The 12,089-nt window shown below is 47.4% G+C and overlaps 1 protein-coding gene across 2 annotated transcripts in view; it reads right to left on the bottom strand.

Moving 5' to 3' along the window:
• Positions 1-815: 815 nt before the first annotated feature.
• Positions 816-12,089, bottom strand: part of PTPRA (protein tyrosine phosphatase receptor type A) — a 255,276-nt gene continuing 244,002 nt past the window's right edge. For both annotated transcript variants that reach the window (XM_065405788.1, XM_065405789.1), the window contains 6 exons: positions 7,829-7,905; positions 3,915-4,049; positions 3,251-3,376; positions 2,455-2,606; positions 1,681-1,816; positions 816-1,128 (listed from right to left, as the gene is read on the bottom strand). In XM_065405788.1, coding sequence (XP_065261860.1) covers positions 1,054-1,128; positions 1,681-1,816; positions 2,455-2,606; positions 3,251-3,376; positions 3,915-4,049; positions 7,829-7,905 — 701 coding nt within the window. In that variant the 3' untranslated portion in view covers positions 816-1,053. The remainder of the gene's footprint in view (positions 1,129-1,680; positions 1,817-2,454; positions 2,607-3,250; positions 3,377-3,914; positions 4,050-7,828; positions 7,906-12,089) is intronic.

The raw sequence follows: 12,089 nt of genomic DNA, 5'->3' as shown, positions 1-12,089 counted from the left end.
ACAGTGACTTTTAGAGGCTTTGCCTGTCTACACTAAGCATTTGTGCTGGTGAAGCTACACCACTTGCTGGACACCAATGGCTGAAACTCCCAGAGTACACAAGGCTAGAGTGAAACATTTGGCTTTGCCTAGAGAGAGAGAGAGAGAGAGAGAGAGAGAGAGAGAATATGAATCTTAATACTAACAACAACAAAGCTGCTACTGTTCACTGATGAACACAGATGGACAGACAGAGCCAGAGGATTTCAATGGCCTTTGTTCATTGCAGGAGCAGGTAAGGCCATCCACTTATGTGACTGCACCTGTAGTTCAGCTAGACATCTAAATGACCTACCGTGCTGCCTGCCAATAACTGCCAGACAAGGCTGTGACTGAGAGGCAGATAAAACCAATCTGAAATCTGGCACACATACAGGGACCTTTCCTTTAGGGAGCAAAAATCCTTTTTTTTCCTGGTTGAAATCCCAACTGTTGCTGCCACTTACAAGTCCATTACCATTTTCAGTTGGCGACGCAGAGTTATTTAGTCCCGGAGAAAGAAACTTTTGCTTTTTCTCTTTTTATACAAAAACTAGGATATATACAGAATAAGCTTTTTTCTTTCTTTCTTCCTTTCTTTCTTTCAAGAGCAGAACAGCAGGAAAATGTGAAACCATTTCCCCACAGGTTTGGAAAAGCTTGTGCTTTTAGATGAGATCCGGAATACTATTATTTTTTAAAAGGCTTTACTCCCTCAGGGAAAAAAAAAAAAGATTTACAAACAAAACAACAGCCTATATCAACTCTCCAGCAGAGAGATGGATTGACAATATTAATCCAAACATCACGCTATTTAATTCCCCAATAAAACATTGGAAAAAAAGGAGCCAACAGTATCCGCGCTAACACTTTTGCTACATATAAAATCTCCAGCTAATATGAAGCCTATGGTACCAATCTCTAAAACAGTTAAGATATATACACATATTTTGGGGGGTATATTAACAAACAGAATATTACAAAATATTAAAGAAGGCAACTCTTCTGTCATTTGTTTCTTTTTGTTTTGTTTTTTCACTTGAAGTTGGCGTAGTCTGAGAAGGCGTCAATGTATTCCTGCACCACCTTGTAGCAGAATTCGTACTGTTCCTGTGATGTTTGGGAGAGGAAAAGCACAGCATTAGATGAGGAAAGGTACTTTGCACTTATGGCATGTGTTATGAAGGGGTCAGGCTAGATAATCACAGTGGTCCCTTCCTGTCTTGTATCAAAACAATTTCAACCGCATATCTCAGAGTACGTTACAAGAGAAGGGTGAAGCACCATTATTCCCATCGTACAGATGGGCAAAACTGAGTCATGAAGAGCATCCACAGCTCAGCAGAAGCTACGGATGTTTGGCACTTCTGTCTGTAAGTAACTTCCCGTGGTGAAAAAGAAAGTCAGTGGTAGTGTCTGGAACAGAATCAGGTCTCCTTATTCCTAGCACAGTTCTCCCTTCCTGTAGAACTCAGGTTGTTAGGAGGAAGGGGGTCGGGGAGAGAATCCTCCTTCTCCCCACCATTAGGATTATTTTAACTAGGGAAATTTCCACTCAAAAAACTTGGTTGAGAGGAAGGAAAATTTGCAGGCACATCTCAACTGAGATCTGTTAAGGCATGAAGGGAGCTAGGTAGTGAAGACGCAATAACTCGTGCCTACCAGTGTCTGCACCATATGCGGCCTCTGTAATCTTAAACTCTTCACTGTCTGAAAGACATCCAGAATCCCCTCGGCTTTAACCCTTTCCAGGACAGTGCTCAGTGCACAGAAGGTTCCTGTTCTTCCTGCCCCGGCACTGGTAAAGAGACAAACAGAAGAGCACAGAAAAAGTGAACATCAGTACAGAGCACATTCATTTGGCTGCATGGATGCTCCAACTCAGGCAGTGGGAGGGAAATGCTGGGGAACGTGAACATCTTGAACAGTCTCCTTTGTGCTTTCTAGTTTAACCACCATTTATAGACAGTTGTTTTCATGTGAAGCATCCCATCGGACTAACTATCCATTGTTCCCTCCTGTCTTGGGCACCAGCTCATGTCTGGCCAGAATTAGGAGGTCAAACAGCTAGTCAGATGGTGAAGAAGGTTTGGACATCCTATGACATGAGCTGAGTGGTCTCAGACCAGTTCCCAATTTCTCCACATCAAAACCCCCCACAAACTCAATTGTCCCTGATATAGGAGGAAGAGATGCCAAGGACAGAATGGGGCCTGGTGACAGAATTATTCCCGGACCCTTCCAGCTCCAGGTTGAGGCACATTGGCTGGGGCAGCGTGAGGGAACCTTGCACCACAGCTGTCTGTGCTGCTCCTGATCAGTGGGCTGAGGACGTTGGTCACCAGCCCAGTCCCTTTCACTGGCTTGCAGATCTATCAAAGTTACCCAAGACCAGAGCAATGCTGTGTCCAGTCCCTTGCCCTGACGGGGCTGTACCTGCAGTGCACAGTGATTGGATGGTTCCCAGACTGCTGCTGTTGTTTCTGCACAGCTGCAATGATATTGATCATTCCTTTCCCATCACTAGGGATTCCAACTTCCGGCCAGCCATGGAAATGGAACTGTCGAATCTGCCGGCTCTTGTTTTCCTTGCGGGAGAAAAACAATGACAACGTCGCTCCACTGGACCAACCTAAGTCTAGGTGCATAGCTGGAAACAGACTGTTGCAAGGGCTTGGGAAGAAAGGTTAGAAGAGAATGATCAGAAGGGCAGTGGCAGCCGATGCCCAATAGGACCAGTGGCAGTGTGCCAGGGAGTCGGTTGGTGGGGGTGCCCTGGGGGACAAAGTTGGGAACTGGAAACCAGGGAGGGTTTGGGTGGCCCAGGAGGGAGCCAGCAGAGGAAAGAGTATGGGCTGGATGGCAGCAGGGAGGTGGGGGGCAGGGAGCGGATAACAGTTTCTGGTGGGGGAAGGGAACCCCGCAGTGGGGGAGGCATGACCAGAAGTCAGTGGGAGAGGAGGGTTAACAACGGAGAAGGGGATAGGACAGCAGTGTGCAGGGAGTGGGGTGAACAGGGAGGGAACTGACAGTGGAGGTGTCATTTTGGGGTGATTGTGGAAGGGTATGGAAGCTGAGGAGGGGCCAGGGGAAAGGGGGAGAATCAGCATTTGGGACAGGGCTGCAGGAGCAAGGGGAAGCAGGGCACCTATAGACAGAACCAGGGGTTAACTACAGCAAGTGCCCAGAGATCCCACAGCTGCCTTCCATGGTGAGGGAGAGAGACTCCTACCCTGGTGTTTGTTACTAGCAGGTCCCGCACTGTGTAGCTCTCACATTCCTCCTCTTTTTTCAGCTCCATGGTGATGTCTCCATAGGACACAGAGCCATCAGAAGGCCAGTACTGGGCACATTTCTCCTGAGAAAGCATGAGGTGACGAGGTGAGAAACCTTCATGTGGCAGCGTGAAATCCCCTCCTCCCCATCCTGGCCTGAGGGGTCTGTTACGAGAAGGCCTCGGTAGGCCAGCCGTGGGACTCAGAGGTTTAGAGGGGAATTAGGATGCTGCTCTCTAGCTTTGTGCATGAGTGATGTTGCTCTCCATTGGCCAGCACCCAGACAGTAACTAGTGAGTGGCCATTTAGCTCAAGAGGTGTTTTGGGAGCGGAATGTCTTGGGTCCTTGTCCCATCTCCTCACGTCTGAAATTTATACTGCGTCTATAAGCACGTGGATTCTTTGGGGGTAAAACTAGAAGTCGGGCTGCAGCACGAGGTTCTCCAGAGAAGGTTGGGTGCGTGCGAGTTAAATAGTTACATAATTTGGGATGTGTTGGGAACAAGTAATAGGGCCGTCAAAGGGCTGTAGGGTCTTGCATTGATTTTTCCTACCAGTGGTGGAGTCATAATGATGTTGCTTTCCCACCAGCTGCAGGATTAGTTAATCCCAGGCACTTACCTGGCCTCTCTCTTCCAGCTCTGTTAACATAACTATAGAGCAGGATTTCCACTCCCAGATCATCCTCCAGAAATCCTCTATTGTGTGCTGGAGAGGTCCCTGGCTAGCAATGTATGAGTCCTTCTGGCGATAACCCTGCAATTTCAAGCCATAGTTGTTGGGGCGGCAGAACTGATGCAGACTGGAAATCACCCCAGTGCCGTCAGCATCTGCAGCAGCAGCAGTGTTACCTGACACAGAGCTATGCTGCAATGAACTCCCTCACAGCCACTTTGAAAAGTTCATCCACAAAGAGATTACTATCAGATGGTGCAGAGCATATGGACAAGAAGTGTGAAGGGTTGGTGACAGTGGGCACGTGGGGAACTGGGTGGGAACTCACTGGGAGAGTTCTGTGAGTGGATCAAAGGCTCCAAAGCACAGCTCATATGAAACCAATGTGTTTGGTTTCAGGAGGAAACCGCACCAAAGCTCAGTCTCCCCCATTTCTCTCCCCACACCAACCAGAACCTGAAATCCCTTCCTGGTGGCAGTTGAAAAACTTGGTCCTTGTTTGCCCAAGGCTTGTGAACTTGGCTGTCTTCTGCACAGGCAGGGAAGGGGATCAGTGCTGCAACAAACCTTTTTCATCTCTAACTTCTATGATCCCGTTTCCTTTTCATTCAGAAGTTGGACGCTTGAACAACTTCTTGTACAAAATTACTTGGTGTAGATCTTCTGCTGTGTAGCACATGGTTTTTTATCCTTTTCACGGCAGATAGAATCACAAGAGTTAGAGACAGAAATGGCCCTTTATACCCTCCCTGCCAGTACAGGGTCAGACAGGGGGTGCAGATCTGTTTTAAATGTCCCAGGTGATGAGGCTTCCACCACAGGGAGACTGTTCCACAGGGCAATACATCACATTCCAATCTCCCCTATTATGACATAAACCCATCACTCTGGCTTATCCCCAGTATATCACGTAAGTAACTGCTTTCCCCTTCTGGCACCTACACCCTTGACGTATTTGGAGGCTGCCCTTTCATCCCATGATCCAAATGTAAAAAGTCAAGATGGCAGCATCTCTTGCTCTGCCAAGGCTCTGCCATCACTCATCTCCGCTCTATCAGCTCTGTTATGCCTCAATGTGCTGCTTCAGTCATGCTCCATGGTGAGGACTCACACTACAGGCCATTACTTAGACATAGTCAAAACATTCTCCCTTCCTGGGGAGCCTTGTTTTTTAGCATTGATTCTGACCCCAAAGTAGCTTTAATTCCAATGCATTCAGCCTTCCCAGGCCCACCTTTCAGCTATGACTCATCACAGGCACATCATTGAGCTTAGCTATCCAATCACTCTGCCCTACACAGGGTGGTCCAGTAAATTAGTGGGTAACACAAAGGAAACAGACGATCAAGAGTCTTGTACATGTTACATAAAGAGCCTTACAGCATGTCAAGCATGTGCCTCTCTTGTGTTGGGCAGCGCGTCTCCTTTTGGGTCTTTGCCACGCATTGTAAGTGGCCCATGTTGCTTATTTGGCTCTTGAAGAATTGAGAGCTGTAACCCATGGTACGAAGAGCCAGAGATCAGGTTTCCAGCTTTCTGCACCACACAATGGTCCTATTTCTCATGTACCTTCCACCCATGGATCTCAAACTGCCTGACAAACCCTCACTAAGCCTCCCAGCCTCATTGTGAGGCGGGTGTTCCTGTCCTCATTTTGCAGGTGGGGGAAGATTGAGGCATATAGAGGTCGACAGGAATGCGGGGCAGGGTCTGTGGTCCTGACTCACTCAGTCCCAACAGTGGTAGGAAGAGAGCCTGGCTCCTGCAGACCTTAGGAAGGCTGCAGGCGGATGTGGAATGGACTGCACAGGGGACTTGGAGGAATCAAATTGGCATCCTCTTCCTGTGGACCTACCCAGGTCTGCATGAAAGAGAACCCCACCCAGCCTCAGGGGGCTAACTGGGGACACTCAAAGTCCCTAGGAGCCTTGGTAGGTCTGCCAGTCCTTAGCGAGCTTGTCAGGGGGCTGATGAGGCTTTTGGTAGAAATGTGTCTTTATTATAGTAAGAAGCCTTCACGGTGATGCAGTGACATCAAATCTGAGCTCTGTCTCTGCACAGTAAGGGGCTACAGACTTAGGTCTTGTCTACAAAAGAAAATGGTTCCGATTTAACTACACTGCTTTAGAAACCGCTGTAGTAAACAGCTGCTGGTCACTTGTGTGAACACTCAGATTCTAGTTTAGAAGTGTCCACACAAGGGGATGACACCAAATTAACTAACTCAGTGTCTAACGCAATGGAGTTAAATCAGGACCAGACCTGACTGCGTCTGTAGAGGAAAGCTCCCGTCTCCAGCCAGGTTGTGCTTGGCTAAGCACAGCCAACAATCCACAGTGATGGTCAAAATTAAAAAGTTGAGGTCTTTGGAAATTAGGTTTTAGTCAGCTAAATATTGGTCCTGGGCACTGGCTCACTGCCAGGGCTGCCAAACAAACTCAAGAGGTTTTTCTCCTCTTTGCAGTTTTTGTTTTTGCTACAGAGAGGCAAAAAACCACCACCACGAAATGACCAAAACATCAGAAGCCTCTTTGGACCGCGGAGAACACCCGCTTTTAGGATGTCATAATTCAGGAACCCCTTGTTTGAGTCAGTTCAAATTTTGTAGAAAAATTTTACCCTGGGCCCAGACCTAACCTACCAGTTTTAACGATGTAGCTTTTACTGTGAATTTTAAGCAGAGAGGAGCAAAACCAGGCCTACACTGCAATCTCCAGTACAAGGTGACAACTGCTGTTCCACAACCAAGAAACATTGGTTGACAGTCAAAGTTTCTGTTGTTCTTTTTCATCAGAGTTTGCAGTGAGAACACAAAGATGCTTAGTCATGTGGAGCGTGTCAGTCAAGCAAAGTTCAGTAGAGGCAGGAAATTGAATTCTCAACAAAGCTGCCTACACCGCATCAAGGGCTTTCTGACCTAGATTCATGACAAACAAACAGGGCTGGGATGCCAGGAGGACTGCTTATACTGCGCTCTGTTTGAAACAGATAGAGTCAGAATGTAATGACAGATCAGCATAGCGGGACTCACCCGTTATGGATGATACTCATTAGAAAATTACACTGCAGGGGGATAGATAGCTCAGGGCGTTATGAATGTGATACAGTGCCTTTCCCCTCTCGGTCACGGGTTCGAATCTAGCCCAGGACAATCATAATCAAAAATGACTTGCCTTTGGGAGCAACTGTCATCTGGGGGATAGAGACAGGATTGGGTGTCAAAAGACCCGGGTCCTATAGCACTTACTCACTGTTGGGTGGATTGCGTGTAGATGAATGCTAATGAGAGGCTTCCCGTTGACACCAACAGGACTACCTGTCAGCAAGGACTGTGCGATCTAGCCCTTGGTGAGTAGATCACTTAACCTCTTTGCCTCATTTACTCCAGTCTGAGGATAATGAGGTTGATCTGCTTTTGTCAAGGGCTTTGAGAGCTGTGTATTATTATTACATTGCATTGTCTGGTGGATGTTCAGTGGCCAAATGAAAGGAGCTGGTAGTCCCTGTTCTATGCCTAGCAGACAGTTATCCACATCATTAGAGTCACTATCAAACTTGTTGGGGGGCTCAGTGGAGGACCCTAACGGGGCTGAAATCACCCTGAGATGTGTCTCTTCAGGTCATGGTGGGGCAGGATGGAAGCTCACGCTGCTTCTGCCTGAGCTGTACATGTTATCAGGATAAACAGGGGACTCCAGTCCCCAGTCAGCCTAGCACCTTCCATCAGCTCTAAATACAATAAAAAACCCCCAACACACTAAAAAGCAAGCATTTCAAGACTAGGCCCATCCTGGCTATGTTTGAGGTGGAGGATTATTGGCTGCAGGTTGTTAGAGTATGAACAGGAAACAAGAACTTACATCAATAAAGGACGCATTGACATAGTCGGTGTTCTCTTCACCTCTCTTCACTGGAATGATCACTCGATTGAACTCATCTAAAATAGAAGCCAGACAAGCAGGTTGGAGTTTTGGGGAATACTTTCAAAACACAGACACTTGCTACTCAGGCATCAACCTTAGGATGCCCAAGGGTGCCATCAGATTGAGACAACTGAGATGAAGGATGGCTCGGTGAACAGGGAGCTAGCCTGGGACTTGGGAGACCTCCATTCAGTTCCATGCTGTATCCCAGACTCCCTGTGTGACCCTGGGCAAGCCACTTAATTTCTCTGTACCTCAGTTCCCATCTACACATTGGAGATAACAGCATTTTCGTACCTCACAGGTGTGTTGTGTGGATACATTCATTAAAGATTGTGGGGGGCTCAGATAATGGATAGTAATGGGGACCCTGGGGCTCTTGGACAGATAAATCATAGTGTTAACGACACACTAAAGCAGAGTGAGAAGTGTTTGTGCCTTGGGCGAAACTATTTAGGAATAGAGCTGGTCAAATTTTCACTGGAAAAAAAAAATGAATAGTGGTACTCAAATTCTGAAATATCAAAATTTCTCATGAACCAGAAATCCCAAATGTTGACCAGCTCTGTTCCTAAACCATACTGGGAATGGACATTGTCCAGCATGGTCTGCCTCCTTTAGCATGAACACAGCAAATATTCACCCATTTGCCATCTCAGTTCAAGATAGCACTTTCCCCCAGTGACTACCATCTTAATTCTTTTAAATGAAAGTTGAGGTTAAGTCTTGAGCCTTCATGGTTGCAACCTGAAATGTGAATCCAGGAACCAATGCAGTGCTGTCTACACAGCAGTTTGAACCACTCCTTTTCAGACCAATGGGGTGTTGACTCTGAAGCCCAATGATGACAATTTAAAAGTCAGAACTGCTAACTATTTCATGGATCAAAGATTGGAAGGAGAGAGACCATGGAATTCCAGCAGAGTCTGCTAAGGGTGACTTGTCATTTTGGTGTCAACAGAGGGTGGGGCTTAGGAGAGTACTAGTGTTTATTTCCCCCCAATCTGAACCCTCACATATCAGTATCTAGGCACTGTAGAATAATTGCTTGCAAGCACATGGAGCACGGTTGGCACAGCCAAAATTCACATGGCCTAAATCATTAGTATTATTAATTTGTATTGCAGTAGCATCGAGGATCACGGATCAGTGCTAGACACTGCACAGATAACTAACAAAGACAGTCCCTTGTCCCAGACAACTATCAGATGGAACGCAACAGGTGGATAAGACGGAAAAAAAAATCTGCATGACGTGTTGCATGGCTCTGGCTCTTCATCTTCCTACTTCTACACATGGGCACCAGTGATACTGCCAAGAATGACCTTAAGCGGGTCACTTCAGACTACATGGCTCTGGGAAGAAGGATAAAGGAGTTTGAGGTGCAAGTCGTGTTCTCGTCCATCCTCCCTGTTGAAGGAAAAGGCCCAAGTAGGGACCATCGAATTGTGGAAGTAAATGCGTGGTTATGCAGGTGGTGTCAGAGAGAGGGCTTTGGATCTTTGACCATGGGATGTTGTTCCAGGAAGAAGGATCGCTAGGAGGAGATGGGATCCACCTAACGAAGAGAGGGAAGAGCATCTTCGCAGGCAAGCTTGCTAATCTAGTGAGGAGGGCTTTAAACTAGGTTCGCCGCGAGATGGAGACCTAAGCCCTGAGGTAAGTGGGGAAGTGGGATACCTGGAGGAGACACAAGGAGGAGGGTGCAACAGGGGAGGCCTCCTGAATCGTACTGAAAAGGTAGGCCAATCGGCTAGTTATCTTAGGTGCCTTCACACGAACACAAGAAGCCTGGGAAACAAGCAGGAAGAATTGTAAGTCTTGGCACAGTCAAGGAACTATGATGCGATTGGAATAAGAGACTTGGTGGGGTAACTCACATGACTGGAGCACTGTCATGGATGGGTATAAACTGTTCAGGAAGGACACGCGGGGGAGAAAAGGTGGAGGAGTTGTACTGTATGTAAGAGAGCAGTATGATTGCTCAGAGCTCCAGCATGAAACTGGAGAAAAGCATGTTGAGAGTCTTTGGGTTAAGTTTAGAGGCGAGAGCAACAAGGGTGATGTCGTGGTGGGCATCTGCTATAGACCACCAGACCAAGAGGATGAGGTAGATGAGGCTCTCTTTGGACAACTAACAGAAGTTTCCAGATCACAGGCCCTGGTTCTCATGGGGGACTTCAATCACCCTGACATCTGCTGGGAGAGCAATACAGCAGTGCACAGACAATCCAGGAAGTTACTGGAGAGTGTTGGGGACAACTTCCTGGTGCAAGTGCTGGAGGAACCAACTAAGGGCTGTGCTCCTCTTGACCTGCTGCTCACAAACAGGGAAGAATTGGTAGGGGAAGTAGAAGTGGGTGGCAACCTGGGCAGCAGTGACCACGAGATGGTCGAGTTCAAGATCCTGACAAAAGAAAGGAGAGCAGCAGAATACAGACCCTGGACTTCAGAAAAGCAGACTGACTCCCTCAAGGAACTGATGGGCAGGATCCCCTGGGAGGCTAATATGAGGGGGGAAAGGAGTCCAGGAGAGCTGTCTTTATTTTAAAGAAGCCTTATTGAGGGTGCAGGAACAAACCATCCTGATATGCAGAAAATAACAAATATGGCAGGTGACCAGCTTGGCTTAACAGTGAAATCTTCGGTGAGCTTAAACACAAAAAGGAAGCTTACAAGAAGTGGAAACTTGGAGAGATGACTAGGGAGGAGTACAAAAATATTGCTCAAGCATGCAGGGGTATAATCAGGAAGGCCAAAGCACAATTGGAGTTGCAGCTAATAAAGGATGTGAAGGGTAACAAGAAGGGTTTCTACAGGTATGTTAACAACAAGAAGGTGGTCAGGGAAAGCGTGAGCCCCTTACTGAATGGGGGAGGCAACCTAGTGACAGTTGATGTGGAAAAAGCTGAAGTATTCAATGCTTTTTTTTGCCTCAGTCTTCACAGACAAGGTCAGCTCCCAGACTGCTGCACGGGGCAGCACAGTATAGGGAGGATGTGAGCAGCCCTCAGTGGTGAAAGAACACGTTAAGGACTATTTAGAAAAGATGGACATGCACAAGTCCATGGGGCCGGATGCAATGCATCCGAGGGTGCTGAGGGAGTTGGCTGATGTGATTGCAGAGCCATTGGCCATTATGTTTGAAAACTTGTGATGATCGGGTGAGGTCCTCGACGATTGGAAAAAGGCAAATAGTGCCCATCTTTAAAAAAGGGAAGGAGAACCCGGGGAACTACAGACCAGTCAGCCTCATCTCAATCCCTGGCAAAATCATGGAGCAGGTCCTCAAAGAATCCATTTTGAAGCACTTGGAGGAGAGGAAGACGATCAGGAACTGTCAACATGGATTCACCAAGGGCAAGTCATGCCTGACCAACCTGATTGCCTTCTACGATGAGATAACTGGCTCTACAGATATGGGGGAAAGCGGTGGATGTGATATACCTTGACTTTAGCAAAGTTTTTGATACAGTCTCTCTCAGTATTCTTGCTAGCAAGTTAAAGTAGTATGGACTGGATGAATGGACTATAAGGTAAATAGAAAGCTGGCTAGATCATTGGGCTCAACGGGTAGTGATCAACGGCTCGATCTCTAGTTGGCAGCCAGTATCAAGCGGAGTGCTCCAGGGGTTGGTCTTGGGGCCGGTTTTATTCAACATCTTTATTAATGATCTGGATGATGGGATGGATTGCACCCTCAGCAAGTTCACAGATGACACTAAGCTGGGGGGAGAGGTAGATATGCTGGAGGGTAGGGATAGGGTCCAGAGTGACCTAGACAAATTGGAGGACTTGGCCAAAGAACCTCATCAGATTTCTAACAAGGACAAGTGCAGAGTTCTGCACTTAGGACAGAAGAAGCCCATGCACTGCTATAGGCTGGGGACCGACTGGCTAAGCGGTAGTTCTGCAGAAAGGGACCTGGGGATTACAGTGGATGAGAAGCTGGATATGAGCCAAAGGTGTGCCCTTGTTGCCAAGGCGGCTAATGGCATATTGGCTTCATTAGTAGAAGCATTACCAGGAAATTGAGGGAAGTGATTGTTCCCCTCTATTCGGCATTGGTGAGGCCACATCTGGAGTACTGCATCCAGTTTTGGGCCCCCCACTACAGAAAGGATGTGGACAAATTGGAGAGTCCAGCGGAAAGCAACAAAAATGATTAGGGGGCTGGGGCACACGACTTATGAAGAGA

The sequence above is a fragment of the Emys orbicularis genome, chromosome 5 (assembly GCF_028017835.1).
Source record: "Emys orbicularis isolate rEmyOrb1 chromosome 5, rEmyOrb1.hap1, whole genome shotgun sequence".
Taxonomy (NCBI): Eukaryota; Metazoa; Chordata; order Testudines; family Emydidae; genus Emys; species Emys orbicularis.
Note: the sequence above shows the minus strand (reverse complement) of the source record. Positions and strands in the feature narration are given on the sequence as shown.